We start from the raw sequence: 18867 nt of genomic DNA, 5'->3' as shown, positions 1-18867 counted from the left end.
TTCCGACATGGTTGTTTAAGAAATGAGAACCTACTCGCTGCATCAGTTAGGTTGAAATAACTTGTTGCTAGCTGAAAAATCATCATCCATGCAGTAATTATCCAATGGGAGGCTCTTACCTATTTGCTTAGTTAAATCGAAGTGGTGACTTTTTTTTTTTTTTTGGATGGGCAGTGTATTTTCCAAGGTGAACATGTAAATTGAATGGTCACAATTTTAATTCTTAATGCATATCATAGCACAATGTAGGACTAAAAACTGACATGCACAAACACTATAGGTTTCATTCATTGCATTTAAGCTTAAGTGTTTTGTTTTTTTTTGCCAAGAGCGCACATTTAAAAAATGCAGTTTCCACCTTAACTCTGGACACAGCTATCCAAAAATGTATTCTGGCAAGGGGAAAAAAAAACAAGTAACAAAGTGCCATAATATACCTACAGTAATCTTGACATTACTAATACGTAACTAATATCAAGTTATTACAGCTCTTCATCCTTGATATTAATTAGTGCTACATAACATACACTTGCTACATCAGGTGTATAATAAGATGCATCACGAACAACGAGGGAAGTGTTTTGGGGACTTAAAAAAACTCAATGCAGGCGCTCTGCATTTTATTCTGATTGTCACCAATTTCCATCACTCATGTAACATGCATCAACGTAATGAGCATGGCGAGGGGAAAAAAAAAAAAGAAAGCTGGACCCACCACTGGCACCTGACCCTGATTGTTCATGTATGAACAAGTCCTGTTAAGTTACATACGAGTCCCACTGTGAGTTAACTCAACTGGTTTTGGTTGAGTCCTGTTGTTTACTGAGCAGGGCCTCCAGTAGACGGAGCTTCACTTTGAGGTTCTTATACTGGTAGTACTCCTCCGCCATTGGTCCACGGTCCTCTTTCTCACAAGCCCTGTTAAATAAAAAAAAACGGAGGGAAGAAGATGCAAACTATAGGCAAAACCTTTTTTGTAGTTTCTAAGCAACCTGCAGCAGCTTCCATAACTGGTTGATAGTCCCTATGTTGCCTTACTCAGATAGCTTTGTACAGTGTGTATTGTAATGAAAAACTTACAGTATTTACTTTGGAGGACTAACATGTACAGTTCAAAGGATGTGTACAGTTCAGAGCAAACGTCTATCGTCGTCTTTTTCCTGAGCTCTCTCGCTGTATTAACTTTATGTGAGTGTGCATTACACTGTCGTACCATTACGATGGGATTTCTTTTGTGGATGTTTTTTCTTTGTTTTTCACAAGGCATTGTTGAAAACCAAATGTTCCAAGTTTATTAAAACACAAAATAAAATTCAAAAGCCAAATAGTTTCGATGTGTTGTGTGTGTCGTTTGTAACTTTTACCTGCCAGTCTGCATGTAGAAACGGTCTTCAAACTCTCTGAGTGTCTGATGAAGTCTGCGCTTCTCTAGTCGAGCCACCCTAAGGTGATCCAATAATTCTTGCCTGTGAAGAAAGAATTAAAGATTTTTTTAGATTAATGTACTGCATCTGTGCTACCAAGTGTCAAGTATGCTTCAAATTACTGATGTCAGAGTGGCTGTATCTGACAACGTTTGAAACTCTCTGAAACTTGACACTCGCTTTGCAGACATGAGGAAAACAAAAATTAACTTTCTGAATTCATCTCTCAAAGCTTTCAGTCTTCTCAACTTCTTCTTACACTTTTCAATTGAACAAACTACACCTTTCAGGAAGACTGTCGAAAATGTAAATTATCCTAATTGATTACTGCATCTCATTTGACAGCAACCTTTTTGTTGTAGTGTCTTACAAAAAAAAAAAAAAAAACAATACTGTAATTCTTAATAAATCAAGAAGTACACTGATACACTGGAAATCACAGCATTGAACTGTTGATGATGCTACACCCAAACTGTACCTCGAAGCTTCATGCAGTGTTGCCATAGTGATGATCTGTGGCTGGAAACACTTGACCTCTTCCAGCGGTGACACAAGAGGTGTTTCAGGCATTTCCCAGGAAGGAAAATGCTGTGACTCATCTAAAGACACACATCTGGGAGGTCTCAGCCAGAGTGGCTGCTGCCTGGGGTTTCGCTGTTTGGGACGCTCTTCATCAGACCCCTCCTCCTCCTCCTATGTTGACACACACATGCAGAGGTATTCTACTATGACTATTCTGTTATAATGAACAAGGTGTTTCAGTTTGATGTAATTATCACCAGAGGGCAGCAGAGTTTGCAGTTTCTTCTGCATGGTGAGTCTTACTGTGTCTTCATGAGGTTTGTGTATTTCTAGACGTCTCCTACCTATCTACAAGAGAACCATCTCTTATTAAAAAGATTTGTAATGAATTATTACTCACAATGGTCGTAATGACAGTTGAGGCAGCAGAAGAATACAGTAGCTGCTTGAGAAGACGGTACCGATCGTAGAACGGTTTCATCAGAGTCCGCTCTTGTCTGGTACTCTGTAGACATGCAGAGAGAAATAGCTATTAAGAGGTGGCCTTGCCATTTTATATAGTATGCAAGCAAACAGAAATAGAAACCAGTAATGCAAGAACAGGGAGGTGAGATCAAAAAAGACATAAGAGATAAACCCGAGTAAAGGTTTATAGGCTAGGCTGCTCTTACTGGTCGTCCGTGCAGACTCTCATAATAGAGCAAACACTTCTGCATGCTGGTCTTCTCCATAGTCATCTGGAATTGGGACATGTCCTGCACATGTAGCCACAGGGAAAACACATAATCAATTCAACGGACAAATTTCATAAATAATTGTTATGTTCTGTTTCAGTGTTTATTTTAGCAAATGAGCGAGCATTCATGCTTTTCTCTGCGTCATTTAACCAGGTTCTGTAACACTGATTTTCCCAGCCGGCCAGCCAGTTATACACAATAACAACATTTGTGTGTGGCGAAGGCATATTTGCAACACCAACCTTAATGCTGTCGGGAAGGCCCAGCTCTTGTCGTCTTTCCTTCAGTCGGTTGGTTATGATGTTGACCGTTTCCTCCACATTTGGCTTAGTGTTGCTATTGTTAAGTTGCTGCAGCTCGGTTCCAGTTAGTGTTGCCACCCTCTGGTCAATATAGCTCCTACGCGTTTCAGTTGCTGGGTTGAAACCTCCCTGCCCTCTCAGTCCTCCTTCTTGTGATTGTTTCAGCTTGAGCTCTGAAGCAAGGCCAGCCGTGCAAAACAAATGTGGCGACAAGAGAACAGCGAACATGTGAATCTAAATTGTGGACTGTGGTTCTGTGGAAACCCACAAAGTGCATTTTCCATGTTCACAACTGCAAAATTGCTTTCATCAAGTTGTTGATGTAAGTTTCCATGACAATGAATTGTTTGTATGTTGGTCTTGCTTTAACTTTAAAGTGTAGTTTTTATGACTGTACTTGTACTTTTGTATTTTCATTTTATGCTACTTCTTATTACATTACATCTACTACATTTCAGAGGTATCTCTACTACAGATGTATTTGACAGCTATAGAGCTCTGATTAATGAACATAACACCAATAAACAACAAGTTGTTTCCAAAACATTTGGCTTGTGACCCCAAAAAACAGTGTCTACTTTTAAACAATTAAAATTTCTGCGTTGTTACAAATGCTACCAAGGATTGATTATTCCTTTAAACCTCTCAGATGGATTAATTTAATCCACCATAGAAATTGTTTATTTTTACAGAAGGCTAAGATGACAGAAATGTAATGTCTAATAATGTCATATTACAGTACATCAGTCACAGGGACCATTAAATTGTGCTCTATCAGTATTTTTACTTTTGATACCTTAAGTACATTTAGCTCTGTTCTTTTTCTTATTTACATTACATCACCACTGAAAGCATTCATTCCTAAGTATATTTATGGTTATGTTACTGACCTTTAAGCTGCTTGCAGCTCTTTATGAGCTCCTTCATGAGTCTAGCCACCTCTGGATGGGCTGTCTTGTCATTATGGGCGGGCTGAAAAACATTGATAACAAACTCTCATCAAAAACAGAACAGGAGCTTATCACTTGCACTAAGTACCTGGAGGTCAATTCCATGTTTACAAATTCTTCTTTTTCCTGCTGCAGCTCTAACAACAAGTTCACTAAGATCAATTGTGTAACAAATTGTTATTTTTACAATATACCAGCAGAGGGAGCATTTCACTCTGGTGTGACGCTTGTGGTTAACTTGGAAAGCATCAGTTTAGAAAATCTCTAACAGACCCAGTCAGGGATTAATTCAAGATAACGACAATAATTATTCTCTTCTATTGCTCGGAGTTTAATAAATAGGAGAAAGCCAGAACTAAGCTTCAACTCCAATCGTGAATCATTACAACCCAGCTGTCCAAGCTGCTCTTATTTCCTTCCTCACCTTATAGTGCTTCTCCTGTTCAAAGCGCTCCTCAAAATGTCTGATCCTCTTCCTCAGTGAGTGGATGTGTTTGTTGAGTATTGAAATGGAGACAGAGCCCTCTTCTGACTCTGTATGGATGCTGCAGCGAGCCCTGGACACAGATCAGCAGATGTCTATACACTTGAACTCTTCACATTCATATAAGGGCTCATACTAATATGCATTTAAATATCAACTGATATGGTAGCTATTCAGAAACACTTTACATCTGTACAGAAATAACTTTGTGATGTTTGGAAACCATTTTCCAAGTCTGGAAAGAACATAGCATAAGAGACTATGCAATATGTGGGCCACAATTCCTAAAATAAAGTTAGTGAGGTAACGGTTGCCTTACATGCGGATATGCTGTGAGCACGGTGGAGAAGGGGCTGTATCAGGATCCAAGTTGTAGCGCAGGCTGTGGGTGAGGTTAGGGCAGCGTGGTGAGGGAACAGGGCAGTCAGTCGATGTAAAATGAGAAAGCAGTGGGCTGGTGTTTGGGCCTGGTGAGCCTGGCAGGGCGGCATCTCCTGAAATAGTCTCGGGAAGAGTGGAGATGACAGGACTGGACTCCGGTGAATGAGGGGATGGAGTCTGCACTGTAAGAGAGCAAAGACAAATTATTAATTGAAATTTAAAATTATTTTTGTCATTTGAGTATCTGCTCGAAGAAAATTTTATTTGAAATAGTAAAGAAGAATTGGTGGAACAAAAAGACAGATGAGAGGGAAGAGAGGAAGGATAGAATGGAGAGATACAAAAAAAAGGAAAGAAAGAAAGTTGTTTGTTAAAGAAAGAGTAAACAGAACAAAACAATGTTTTGTATGTATAGCTGAATACAGTCAGAGCAGAGAAAAATCATCATCAAATATATATCATTGAATATATTCATCATGAGACAATTTATCAAAAGGGCATAGCCAGCTTGGAAAAAGAATTAAGTGTATAGGTTATGTGGCTCTGTGTGATTATTACAGTAATCATGGCTCTTGCACTGACAGGTTAGAGAGACAATGAGAACACTGGAAGCTGAAAATATTATACTGTCAGGTGATATGAATAATATAATTCTCTAAAAAGATGGAGAAGATCAGATCAATTTCATCACCATTACAACATTTACATCAATTTTTTCTTGGTCCTACATGGACAGGAAAAATGTTTATCATAAGAAGTTCAAATACTTAAATATTATTTTAGTGTGACCATTACCAGGCTGTGACGACTCAACATTGTGCTGATCCTGAGCAGGTGACGATGGTGGTGAGTGAAGAGGCAGTTTCTGGTTCAAATACAGGCTCTGGTTATCCGAAGAAAGAGGCTGTTGCTGTGCAAGTAGGTTAACCTGAACTTGGGGGTCTTCTTGTGCTGGTGTAGGTCCCAAGTCAGCCTCGAGGGCTTGGAGCTTGAGGGAAGGGCTCTGGAAACAAAAGCAAAACATGTTTTCAGGAATGCAGATGGGCAGAGGTAGGGGAGGTCCGAAAGATGTGTCGTAGTTTCTGTGGAAGGATTCTTCAGCGCTTCACATTGTCGTGAAATCTTGACAAGTCCTGCAAAACCTGCAAAAAGAAATACTCTGGTGCTGAAGCGTGGTTAAGCAGGATGACTTGTGATTAATGTTTGCCTTGTCCTCCTGAGACAGGTACGAGTCAAAAGGCAAAATATAAGGAGTACGAGAAGCAAGATTCTCAAAATACACAAATCTCTGATTTTGCAAGGTTCCCAGTCAGTTACAAAAACAGACAGATACGGACAAGGCAAAAAATGGTTCTTCCTCTTCTGTAGCTCTCCTCAGGTTTCTGTGTGACGAGAAGCAGCCAGCAATGCATTCAACCAGCTAGACGTAAATCCTGCTGACTTTTGACAGTCAGTGAGTCAGATTCCTAGCGTGCATCAGCATCTAGTGTGGGATCCCTGATGAGCAACATGCCGTAATTCTGTTAACAGTATCGCTTTGATTCCCAGATCAGCTGAGCCGCACATTTGTGGGTGTTTAAGGGTGTGAGAATATAGCAGGCCCCTAAAGAGAATCCCTAAATCCACATGGTTTTCATCCTGAAAGGCATTCCCGGCACTTCTGCTGCTGAACTGCCTCCACAAGGACTGTTCATCATGCGCGAAAGAAGGGGGTGGCGGGAATACCACTCATGCTGGTGCGTGTGCTGTGGGTGTGTGTGCGAGGGAGGAGAGAGGTACTGTATATGACGAGCCGTCTCCATAGCAACGTTGTCAGACTGAGGTAAGGGGTCTATGTGATGGAGCTGTGGGGAGTCACGTAACTGTTTGTGAGTGGGTGTATATGAAATGAATTCTGATTGTGCTAGGTAGACTGAGAAAGGATTTCTAATTTAGTTGCTCCACAAATGAATACAAAGCTATTTATTTAGGTCCTCTGACATCATTCTCATCTACAGCAGCAGATAAGGGCTTGGCTCTTTCCTCACCCTCTTCAGCTGTTCATTCATAAAAAAAAAAAAAATAAAAAAAAAATAAATAAAAACTTGCTGTGCGTCACACAAAGGTGGAAGGATGGAAGGGAGGGGAAGCAGTGAGGCTCTTTATCACTGCAGAACAGGCAAGACAGGCAAACTAACACCTAGCAATACACATAGAGGTGTCCACATTAACACAAACAGTCAGTGGAGGTATCAGCAGTGCTGTTGTCATAGATACCCTTATCCTAAAAAAAAAAAAATCTTAATTTTGTAAAAAGACTGTGGGGATGAACAACTTACGTCACAGCTGTTGTTCCTGCCTCTACAATCACTGTGTGTGTCAAGAGAACCACTATATCCTCCTTCTCTTCTTCTCCCCTAAAGAAGCACTGATAAAGCTGAAGCCCACTTACTGACGCATACTGACGTAGGCACACATGCACGCACACATTAAAATGTAGGTTACAATGACACACACAGACAGATAATTCATTCCTTGTGTCTTTTTAATTAGACCAAGTTACCCCATTTGAATGGTTTCTTTAACAAAGGCCAATAGCAATATTTTTAAAATTAAATCAGACTGACCAAGATTGAAAAATAATTAAAGCCATCATAACACAGCTGTGTGACCCACAAAACTAAAAAAAGGTATCCTGGGCGTCTGGTAACTCCTTTGTATGTCATTGCGCAATAAAATTACATTGAATTTTAGTGTCCTGACTTAACATTAAGGCTCTCTCATGGTGGGGTTTTAGGTGCATTTGTGCATGACATTTTTAACATCAACTTTTAACCCTGGCTATCGCAGCATGAGTAGAATTTCCGTATTTGAATTTAGAAATGATTTGAAGGTAGGCCAAAGGCTTCACAAAGATCCATTTACCTTATACTTGTTGAATTCACTTTTGTCTTCTGTCTTGTACTCCGAGTAGCACAGCAGCCTGAAAAACAAAAGTCTGTCATCAACAGGCAAATACAATGAAATCACATCAACTTGTAAAATATTTATGATCACACTGTTCCTCCCTTTGGTAACATCACGTACATGTGAGTCTAATACACATTGTGCTCTGTCTGTATTTATAATCAATGCTGCATTAACTCTGCTCACATGCAGGACTTCCCAGAACTCTATGTAGCTTTGTGGCCAGGCGGTCATCTGGCTCTGCCATTGAGGTTATGGTTTATTCATGTTTGACACTAATGAGGCATAACTCAAATGACCTGTCCCCTGGCTCTCTGCAGACAGCACAGACAAAAAGTCAGTGTGCCACCAAGCCAGGTCGACCAAATCCAGCTAGTTGTTCTGCTCCATGTGAGCCCCTGTGGCAATTCAATGTTATCTGGACTGGAATCATAAAATGATGACTGGAAGCAGCACATTGCTCTGATAACCTACTTCTCAAAATGCTGGAGGGCTGAGAGATGAGCTGAAATGTGAGAAACCAAGCAGAATGGTGTGGGATACAAACAACTGTAGCATCCAAAGCAATCAGATAAAATCTAATCTAATACACTTTAACTGCCTTTATGACTAAAACTATTAATATTGCCACCTTTGCAATAGAACTTATCTTTGATTTGTAGTTGCGTTTGAATCTTGACATTTCTGTTTTGATGTTTTGTTATTTAAATGTTATTTGACAAGAGATGAGTAAATGCTATTATAAACTCATTACAAAGTAGAAACAAAGGAAGCAGAGTGCAGCTGCAAAGAATTGTGTAGTCTTCATGCAGAAGCTTTTAACTCACCTCTCTGTGTGCTCAGTCTGCTTTTGGTTTTTGTCCTGTGCTTCATTCTCAATGCGGCAGTCTGAAACACGTGATGTCTGCCCTGCATCTATAGACGCCTGAAAAACAAGTCATAACCTTCCAGACACCTAAATATATTCAGTGATTTCCACTTTAAACATTAAAAGCACAGTCCGGCTTCATACTCATTCATCAACTCCACTATTCACTTTTAGCATATGCAGGAGGCATCAGCTTAATTGTGAAAGAACATAAAAACAATTGTTGCTGGAGATAGTTTAAAGTGTGAGATAAAGGCACAAATATGAAGAAAATAAAAAGGAGAAGAGAAAACCAACAATACCATACACACCACTGAACTGTTATCTTTGATGGGTAAGGAAAGTGTCCCATCATCCACACTGTCAACTTCTTCTTCCTCTTTCTCATTTGGTGTAGAAGGGAACAGGGACATCTGTGATAAAATCCTATTGATAATAGGATAGGAATTACACAATATCAAAATGTTGTATTAATGAAAATGGGATTGACGAACTACAGGGAAAACTTTCTTATCCACAAAATGATCACTGCTGTCACCTTTTAGTTTAAGGAGACAATATAATCTATGTGTGGAAAAGGGAGGACACTCACCCTTGTGTGATACACTCCACATCTAGTAGCTCCCCCAGGACACTTAAAGATGACGCGCTCTCGTGCGGATGTTGCTCTGGCCCTGGGTCAGTGGGGCAGGATTGCATATAGCCTGGCTCCATACTTCCACTGCTCTTCTCTGAATCCTCCTGGTCTGTAATCTGCTTCTGAATGTCAGCGCTGACGTCAGAGGTGGCTTCACAGCCTTGCGCCAGTGTGTCAGAACTATGTAGAGACACAGAGGCAGTAGGTAGGAGGTGGAAGAGATAAAAAAACAATAGCAAAATAACAATTTCTGAGGCATCCTTTACACTATTGTAACTAGTGGTTTGATAATAATAAATGAATCACTAAGGCTACTGCTGATGTTCTGTGGGCCTTTTATGAAGGGGGAGGTCTACTGTATTTAGGGAAACCCAAAACAATTTTTTTATCCATGGTTTATTTCTGACCTATGCAGCATTAGTAAAAAACCTTTCATACAATTAGCAGAACAACATGTCACAATTTCTAAACTCTTGAAAACAGCACTAGAATAAAAGGGAGAGAGCCATGTTATAGTAGCAGGAATACAGAAGAGTAAAATCTAAAATATGGATATGAATATGCATATCACACAGCTTAAACAAGTTAAGACTGGTCTCAACAGTTAATTCCTACTGGTCTCTGGACCAGATCTGATCCTTCACTATAACATATCTTATGAAGCTCTAACGAGCTGCTCCCAGCAAAAACAAGACATGGACCAAAAACAGCCCATTGTACTTGCTTAAAGCAGTGAATGACTCCAAAGCTGTAACCCACAGAAGATGGGTCAGCATAGCAGCAGCAGCAAGAAGACAGCAGCCTGTATTATGAACATGATTTACTTCTCTGCTTCAGGTTTCCCTTTTTCAGATATATTTCATCTTAACAGAAGCCACTCAAAACAGGCAGGATGTACAAAGAAAAACTACATTAATTATAAGGGTCAGACTAATGTAAATGCTACAATGTCTATACTCAATAAAGAAAACCAAAGTTGGAAGAAACCAGCATGCAAAAATAACTATGTTTTTTTTTTACTCTTACTGCACATTTCTCTACTGGGTCTAAGAAAATTAGCTTACTCACTTGCGGAGAACTGACCCATGGTTGCCACTGAAGCTGAAGCAGATAAGGCAAGAAAACATCCTAACAAAACTCACTACAGTCCAGCATAAAGACTACATCTGACAGCTAACAGTGTGCAGCTTTTGAAGGACAAAGAAAGCAACTGACATAAAGAAATGAGAACCCAGATGAGTACTTGATGGCCGACAATATGAATGACACCCGGAGGCAGAGTACTGACCCAACCCATTCAATTACCCATGCCTGCACACACGCACACATGTACAGTACACAAACACAGAAGAGTCACAAACAGCAGCACTTATTTGGGCTAAAGAACAGTATAGGTGGAAGTTATTGCAAGAGGCAGTGAAATCACAGACAAAAGAATACAAGGACCCACACAGCTACATAAATTCTTGCTTAAATCCATCAATTATTAATGAGAAATCCATCACTAATTTAAAAAAGTGACAAAGATGATTCATGTGTATCAACAAATTATTTTAGGAACATATGAAATGGCTGATAAGAAAAATAAATCTACATTTTTGAAATATCTTGCATAAATAGGAGATAGAAACCAGACAGAGAAATCAGACCGTTTGTATGTATAATTTGACTAGACTCAATATGCAAAGTGATAATAGCGGGAGGCATAGAGGTCTAAATACAGCCAAACTGAACAGTGTGTGAATGCCAGACATGCTTGGAGAAAGCACAACATCTCAGTGACAAATCCAAGACTGTAGAAACAGATAACCAAGGAGGACTCATTAATATTTGTTTATTCCAAATAAGCCCAAGTCAAATATTTTTAGCAATGCGGTTACTTGTTCTCGATCCTTTTGCCATGACTATAATAAATCAGCATTTAATGTGGTTATTTTAAGTAGACGCCCTAAATTAGTCCAAAAAACAAAAAGACTAATAAGGACAGAAAAGAAAGCTGTGTGTCTTACATTCATACAACATAATAAACAGCTAAAATGACAGTTCAGGTAGTTTGATTGACGCAGCATCTAATGCCAGCTAAACATGACAGTGGGTAGATGTTAAGGTGAAAAAATATTCCTATTTGTGTGCCTAGTTGGTGCTAAAAACTATATCAGAGATATAGACACTTGGACATAGTATATCAAACCAGTTTCATATGTACTGCAGCTTCTACTTGACTGTGCTCTCTAATATTCTCTGTTTGTGCACAAGTGTACATGTTGTATAAAATGTACTGAGACAATGTTCAATGCCTGAATGAGAATTATGCATTTTACAAAGATAAACTTTATCTTCAATATTGTTTTATTTAAAAAGAGTGGAGGAAAAGTGGTTCAGTGTGTTCGTAGACATATTGTCAAAAACAGAATAATGTCTCTAAAGAGTACAAGAAAGTAGGACTCCAATCCACACGTGAACTCAAATTTATGCCAGACACACATCTGTACTGGCATAAATAGCTGACAGCCACAAAATTAATTAGCAAGTGCATGTGAATGCCATGTGACATGCTGACCAGGGGCGGAGAAAAACAGAAAATGTATGTTTAATGTCTGGACTGCAGCCTTGCGGCTACCCACATTCTTTATTTAAAAATAGAAAACTGCACAGTAGCCTCCAAGTTCTGAGTAGGAAAAGTTCCCCATGAGCAGATGGCTGTCAGTTTGTAGATGCTGTCTAGAAGGACCACTTTACCGTTGTTCTACTTCTCCTTCCAGCAGCAAAAGTGATTCTATTTTAGCTTGCCATTAGACTGAAAGGTCAGTGAGCTGTATAAGTAACAGCACCTTTTTTCATTTAATGGCTGCAGATACTAGGTTTCAGTTGCTGTAGGGAGATGTTGACACTATAAAAGACTATAAAAGTTGACCTGCCCCTGCCCCTACAAACCATGACATAGATAGATAGATAGATATACAATATAACAAAGTTTGTCATTAGGAATTTCAAAGATTAAACTGCCTTAAGCTATTAATTGAATGACTAAGTTCTGTAGTCTAATATCTACTGCACATATTATAGTATAAAGTATGTTTCTATTAATAAAGTTGGTACAGTTCTCCTTTGATTTCAACTTTAACCCACTTCTCAGCACTGAAATCCAGAATCTATCTTTGATCTCTTTGGTTATTGGGTAGTGGGAGGTAAATCTAATAGTAAGCATCATTTATTGGTTGAGTTTCTATGTTCTATTGAGCCCTAATAATTTAATAACCCTGTGTGATAGTTAAACATCAAACATCTACAGTCCTGAATATAATTAAACAGCAGTGATAATATATTAAATAAAATTTCACTTTTCTCATGAAAGGACATCCATTCATGGAATAACCTGGTCATTCAGTATATTCAGGTAGTCAGCTGACCTTATTCTTTGGACACATAACACTGCTGAACTAGACCTGACCAACTGCAGCAACCCCAGATTTCACCGAACGTTTAAGTGGACGTTGATCACTATCATACAAGATGATGATGGTTCCCCATTATCCCTCCAGTTTTTAATAATGCGTTCTTAACCCAGTTTTAGTAGTTTCACCAATATCCTTAGATGTTTTCTTTGCGTGATGCATGCCAATAATTTGACCCTTCTGAAACAGATTAACATCTTTTTTTTCACAACCACAGGATGTGTCTTCTGACATGGTTGAAAGTGCATGAAAGTACCTGTTGAGTTGAGATTGCACCCATACTGCTTGCTCTCCCTCCACTATCTCCACACCACTCTGCTCTGACTGGCAGCTGCTGGGCCAAACCTATCAAGGACAACTGGGTTGAGCATACACACATAGACGCATTTGATGTGTTCTATTTCGGTTTGAGGGTAAGTGCTTTGCCTACACTGCTTACTTTAATATTTCTGTCAAATGGTACAAAAAACAAAACATGGTTCACCTGAAAGTGTGAGAGAGCAGAGAGAGTTGGAGGAGGTGGTGAGGAGGCCACTCTCTCCTCAGCTGGGAATGGAAGAACCACCTCCTGATGCCGGAGAAGATGGAGCAACAGGGCATTACACACACTCTGCTCCTCTAGCATCCTGGGTCCTGCTGGAACACTACATCAAGGATAAATAGGAGGACAACAACAATACAATGTCACATGTCAGGTGTACTGAGAATTCAAAATGGCCATCAATGGAGTGTAACAAACATAAAGGAAAGGGTTCCACCTAGTGGAAGTAGGCATATACAGCAGTGAACTGAAATGAACTAGTCCAGATGAATAAGGTCACTCAAAACGCGTACACATTTCTCATCAAAAACAAACAACCAGGCAGTAAAGTCTTGTAAAGCTTCACTATGACCCTTGACAACTTTCAGGGACTGCCTCTGGTTCTATCATTCACAATCCACCTCAGAAAAAAAGGCTTCATAGGTTTACCTGGAAATAATTATTTGTTTTTTATATGTTTGGCTAGCTGACATCATCCATTCTTTTTTTAGGTGTTATCCAATGTGTACAAAGCAGGAATAGGTTAAAATAGCGCACATCAAGAGAAGCGAATGTGAAAAATGTGGGTATTAATAGATGCGTGTTTACATGGCAGACACGTCAATTGTAATCACAGGATAGGTGCAGCCTGTCACATGGATTATATAACAAATGCATACAAGGGCAACAGGCTTTGTAGAGGCAGGCTTGCATGACAAAGGCGTGTATTATGGGGGTGGGACATTGACAAAGAAGCTGTCACACATGCTGAATGGTAAGAACATGTGCTATGAGTCTTTCTTATTGTCCAAATCCTGCAATAACCACAACAAACAAACAAAAAAAAGAAACTTTAAAACCTACTATTTTGATTAAAATGGTATCTGTTTTTTATTTGCAGCATGTAGTGCTCATCCACTCATGAATCTTTTCCATTCAAAATGTTATTATACTGTTTTTCTCTTGCTCTATTGTTGTTCTAATGGCAGTAGAACCAGAGGCAGAGAGTGCAGGACATTCTCTGCACCTACCATAACCTAAACCCACCCTAACTTTTTTCCAAGCGTCTGCTGCCAATTCTACACCCCCTAACCAACTCATCTTCCTCTGGCTACAATCATCTGACATCTTGCATGCATATGAAGGACTTTAAAGCATGATTAACACCACACTCCACTAACATACCAGTAACTTTCAGAAAAAAAACAGGGGTGATGTGTGATAGATCGCAGAGATCAAGAGATGGGGAAAACAGTTGAAAGGGTGTCGACCCAATATACTAAGTCCTGTACTTTCTACAGTGGCAGAAAGTCAAACAACACACATCTAAATATGTCTCCTTAGAGACTGTGTTAGTTTACAGTACCGGCAGACTGATGTAAACAGGAGGTGGAAAGCAACCAACAAAATCCTGATGACCTCTGTTATATCTGTCTGTCTTTTATGTGTCATACTCTACGTTATCAACCACAATCCACACCCATTTCCTTGAAGAGGAACAAACCCAACTCCACCCCAACTTAGTGGTGGAGCTGTGGAAATATGGAAAATACACACAAACACTGAGGCTAATGAACTGGACCAGAGTCTGTTACAATTCATCATACAGTAGAGTTCTTTTTTTAGTACCAATACCAAGCTTGAAGAGAGATCGTAACCATTCACTTCTATTATTGTGAAGAAAACATCTGGACTCTCTAGAACCTTCTCTAACTGTATCTCTCTTCAAACCTATGCGTGAAACCCAATATTTTAAAATATATGTGCAAGAGGACAATTTTTCTTAAAATTATTCAATAATGAGCCAATAAACTGTCTCCTCCATCTTATTGTCAGAGTATACCCTAACTACACTGAATTGATTGGCACAACATTGTGCCCCAGTACTTGTCTGGAGAGCGTTAGTTTGTGGCAATAACAGCAACTTACTGGAATATACAAGGTCCAAAGATGGTTGCCAGATTTTCCACAGGCATGTGATTTGATTGGCTGTGAGCAGCCACTCTGGACAGAAAGTGAATGAGATAAGACAAAATAGCGAAGTTGTCATCTGGAAGGTGGCAAAGATGTTCTCTGAAAAACTGATTCATCTCTGCCTCGTCTGTGTATCCTGAAATTAAGAAAAACAAAACAAAACACCAAAACAGTATTAATTAATATGCACTTCAATTACTAGGCTGCATCTATGGATATGGATTAAATGTTGTTCTGATCCATCGCTGTCTTAGGCCATGCCATGTGTTGGGTCCCATGAAAGTTAACACCCTTCTCTATTTGACATAATTAAGTTTTGTTTACTCCCTCTTAAAAGCTTCTTGGCTGTCTAACCACACAGCCCAAAGAACGTATCCAAAACACACAAGTTTTCTTAGTCTCAAAAAGTTTAATGACTTACTTGCACTCTACTGAATATTACTTCAACATTAATACTGTATGTTATTGCTCACTTCTCTTTTCTATCATTCACACATAGTTTTCACAGCAATGTTTGCTACAGAGCAATAAGGGAATAAGAGGTTCAGCCTCTTGCTAAAGGACATTCAGTCAAGAAGATGCTTGCCAACCACAAAGAGTTTCCCTGCCATCCCACTTTCTGGTCTCAGCAGTTTATTGCTTGTACTGTAGCTCAGGACGTACACTGATATACTGACTGCTAGAGCACTAATAATGATTATTAAATAATAAGCACATACAGATGAAGTGAATCTTTTGGATTTTTTTCTGCATTAATTTGTGATAAATCATGATCTGATCTTTATCTAAGTCAATGTGCCTAAAATAATAACACCACAAAATCATGTTTTTATAGAAAACAATGATAAAAAAACCTCATAGTGCTAGTGGAATGAGCATGTGAACCCTCAGAATTAATGAATGGTTAACGGTTTCCTTTGTGGTGTCCTGCCATAGACATCTTGCTAGTTTAATGCAATGAGGCCTTTAAATCTTTGGCTGTCACTCATGGCTTGCTTTTTTTACCTCATTAATGAGTGTTTGCTCTTGGGGTCATTTTGATTGGTCGTCCACTTCTGGGTAGAGTAGCTACAGTCCCAAAGTGTCTCAATTTGTAGACTGTTTGCCTAACTGTAGACTGGTGAATTTCTAAAGTTGCTGAAATCACTTTGTAACCCTTTCCAGCTTCATGACAATCAACTATTCTTGATCGTAGATCTTCTGAAAGCTCCTTATGGCCAGGCATTGCTCGCATAAGCGTATTCTTCTTGTGTGTTTTTCATCAGTCAAAGTAGTTTTAGTCCACACCTCCACACTAATTGTCTTAACAAGACTCCAGGTAGCTTTTTTGATGTCATTATTACAAGTGTTCACATACTTTTTCCACTAGCACTATAAGGTTTTTATGGTTGTTCTCAATAAAGACATTAAAGACTTAGATACTTTTTTCTTGCCACTGTATACTGATTTACCCTGAAAACATCGTGAAATTTGATCCAAATTGTGCCACCCTAACATGATTTTCTAGTACCTGTCCTATTACCTTCGAGGCTCAGAGCCAGCTGCTTGCGCTGGAGTTCTGGAACAATTGGGGTTGGCAGTTCCCGAAGGAAGAGCTTTAGGAGTGAGGCCACTGTGGGGACGTCTCCTTCACGCTCAAGGTCCACCCTCTCGCCACTGTCCCATCTTTGCTTCAGCTGCCTGGTCCGTACCACTGAGCTACACAGACGAAACAGACCTCTATGGTGCATTCCTGTGATAAGGACATAAGTATTAGTATTGAGTTAGTTATGGGCGTTGGAGTACGGAGTATGTATTCAATAACACTAAATGGAAGAACTACAACAGATTTGCTTACATTACCTTTCTTATTTAAGAATTCCACCATGTCTTTTAACACAGTGGGTATTCCACAGACTGTCTGCCCGTCCTCTTTCAGTGTTCCCAAGGCAACACCAAACACACACCTGGTGGGCAGCTGAGACTCGGAGACCTGTGTGGGGGTTAGTGGCTCTGGGCTGACCTTAGCGCTGGGCCTCAGGATCCGGACAGAAGACGGGTTACTCTGCATAGAAAGATGGCATGCTGCAGCTGACTCAAATATGCTAATCAAATTGTCCCATTATTAACTTACTACAGTGAGATTCCTAGATGATTCAATTTGTTTTAATCTAGTAGTAAGGGTCAGAACCCTCGTCCATGTGATCTGCACGATCCTTGACCTGGACTCCATTGATCTGATTATTAGCTATATGAAAACATCCTAACATTAGCAAAAACAATTAATTACACAGTCAAGCAGGACGGAAATGCACATTTCCTTCAAGAAGAAATGTAGCTACATTTAGCCGGGAAAGACAATAACATTGTCATAACTTTAAATTAACTTTAACTAAATTACAGCACTGCACATTTTCATGTTATAATAACGGAACTGTATTTTTAGTGTGGCTAATCAAACTATCAAAAACATGCTCTGCTTCTCATACCTAAAATGAGGTAAATTATTGGGTGCAGCCGCCCCACAGATTACAATAAATTCGGCAATTAGCTTAAAAACTAAGAAGAACAGATTAAAATAATATCTACTACCGCAGCTGAACTTACACAGAGTGATATCGAGGCGCTCGCTCCCATTTTCTCAGCTCAGCGGACCGGGACAGCTCTCCATTTCTCACTGGTACACGTATTTTTCCTTCCTTGACATGATGCTTTCCTTTTCGAAACTATCACCAAGTCCGACGTACGGGGAATAATTACTCCCCTCGCTCCAACATCCCAGCTTTAGGCTTAGAATGAGTGAAAATGCGTGTGTTAAAAAGGAGTAGAGTTAGCATAGCTACTCCTCAACGTTAGCAGGAAAATTGTTTATGTTGCTGTTCATGTGACATGTCCGTTACCATGGCGACCGGCGGTCGGGTTGCCAGGAGAAGAAGAAGCAGCAGCAGCGCGGCTCAGGATGCTGAAGCGAAGGTGGACCGACTTTATTTATTATATTATTATTTTAAGTGTGTGTGAAAACTGTACGTGTCCTATTCCCCAGGAAAAGGTTTGATCGTTTTATTGAGGCACAAGTATAAAATAATATCGTCAGGTCGCGCTGTTTTTCCATGCCGTCATAGGAGTATTGCCTGCTTGACTGCTAACAAACATGGCCGCACCGCAGTTTACTAAAATTGTGTTCCAATCATTGATGCTATCGTTGATTCAAATGTCATTTATTGGCACGTTTTAAATAAAACAGAACAGAAATGCAGACATAAATATTATAATACTGGCATAAAAACAAGAAAGCTAGACCGTCAAAACCGATTGTACGTCACCTGCACCCTGTATATGTGCCCTACAATTTTACTACAAATAATGAAAAACACAAACTAACACAACTGAAGTAAAATAAACCCTAACGACGAAAAACTGGAAGTATAAAAAAATAAAAATAGTGGTGTATTTCAAACTCAAGTGGTCCTAAGAGCCCATTGCAATGTACTTATTACATGATCACAACAGTCAACGTCCAACTTAAAAACAACTTTTACAGCTCTATGACAGATTCTGTGCATATAAAAGTCACAAACAGAGGATTTTTTCAATCTAGTACTACTACAAAAGTTTATAAAACAATGCACAAGCAAACCTGTGCAGGGTATGTGCAGACATGTAAACACACACACACACCCACACCAAA

The 18867-nt window shown here is 39.5% G+C and overlaps 1 protein-coding gene across 1 annotated transcript; it reads right to left on the bottom strand.

Moving 5' to 3' along the window:
- Window positions 1-134: 134 nt before the first annotated feature.
- Window positions 135-18039, bottom strand: LOC113159325 (protein FAM13B-like). The gene is made up of 20 exons (XM_026355952.1): window positions 17787-18039; window positions 17043-17244; window positions 16723-16932; window positions 15156-15336; window positions 13191-13350; window positions 12963-13051; window positions 9207-9431; window positions 8926-9040; window positions 8574-8671; window positions 7705-7762; window positions 5596-5803; window positions 4739-4982; window positions 4360-4492; window positions 3876-3957; window positions 2926-3158; window positions 2618-2701; window positions 2347-2451; window positions 1903-2117; window positions 1365-1466; window positions 135-918 (listed from the first exon to the last, which is right to left on the bottom strand). Exons 1-20 carry the CDS (start codon window positions 17814-17816, stop codon window positions 792-794), a joined length of 2901 nt encoding a protein of 966 aa, XP_026211737.1. The 5' UTR covers window positions 17817-18039; the 3' UTR covers window positions 135-791.
- Between the last annotated feature and the right edge of the window lie 828 nt (window positions 18040-18867).

This window comes from Anabas testudineus, chromosome 15 (genome assembly GCF_900324465.2).
Source record: "Anabas testudineus chromosome 15, fAnaTes1.2, whole genome shotgun sequence".
Lineage (NCBI taxonomy): Eukaryota > Metazoa > Chordata > Actinopteri > Anabantiformes > Anabantidae > Anabas > Anabas testudineus.
Note: the sequence above shows the minus strand (reverse complement) of the source record. Positions and strands in the feature narration are given on the sequence as shown.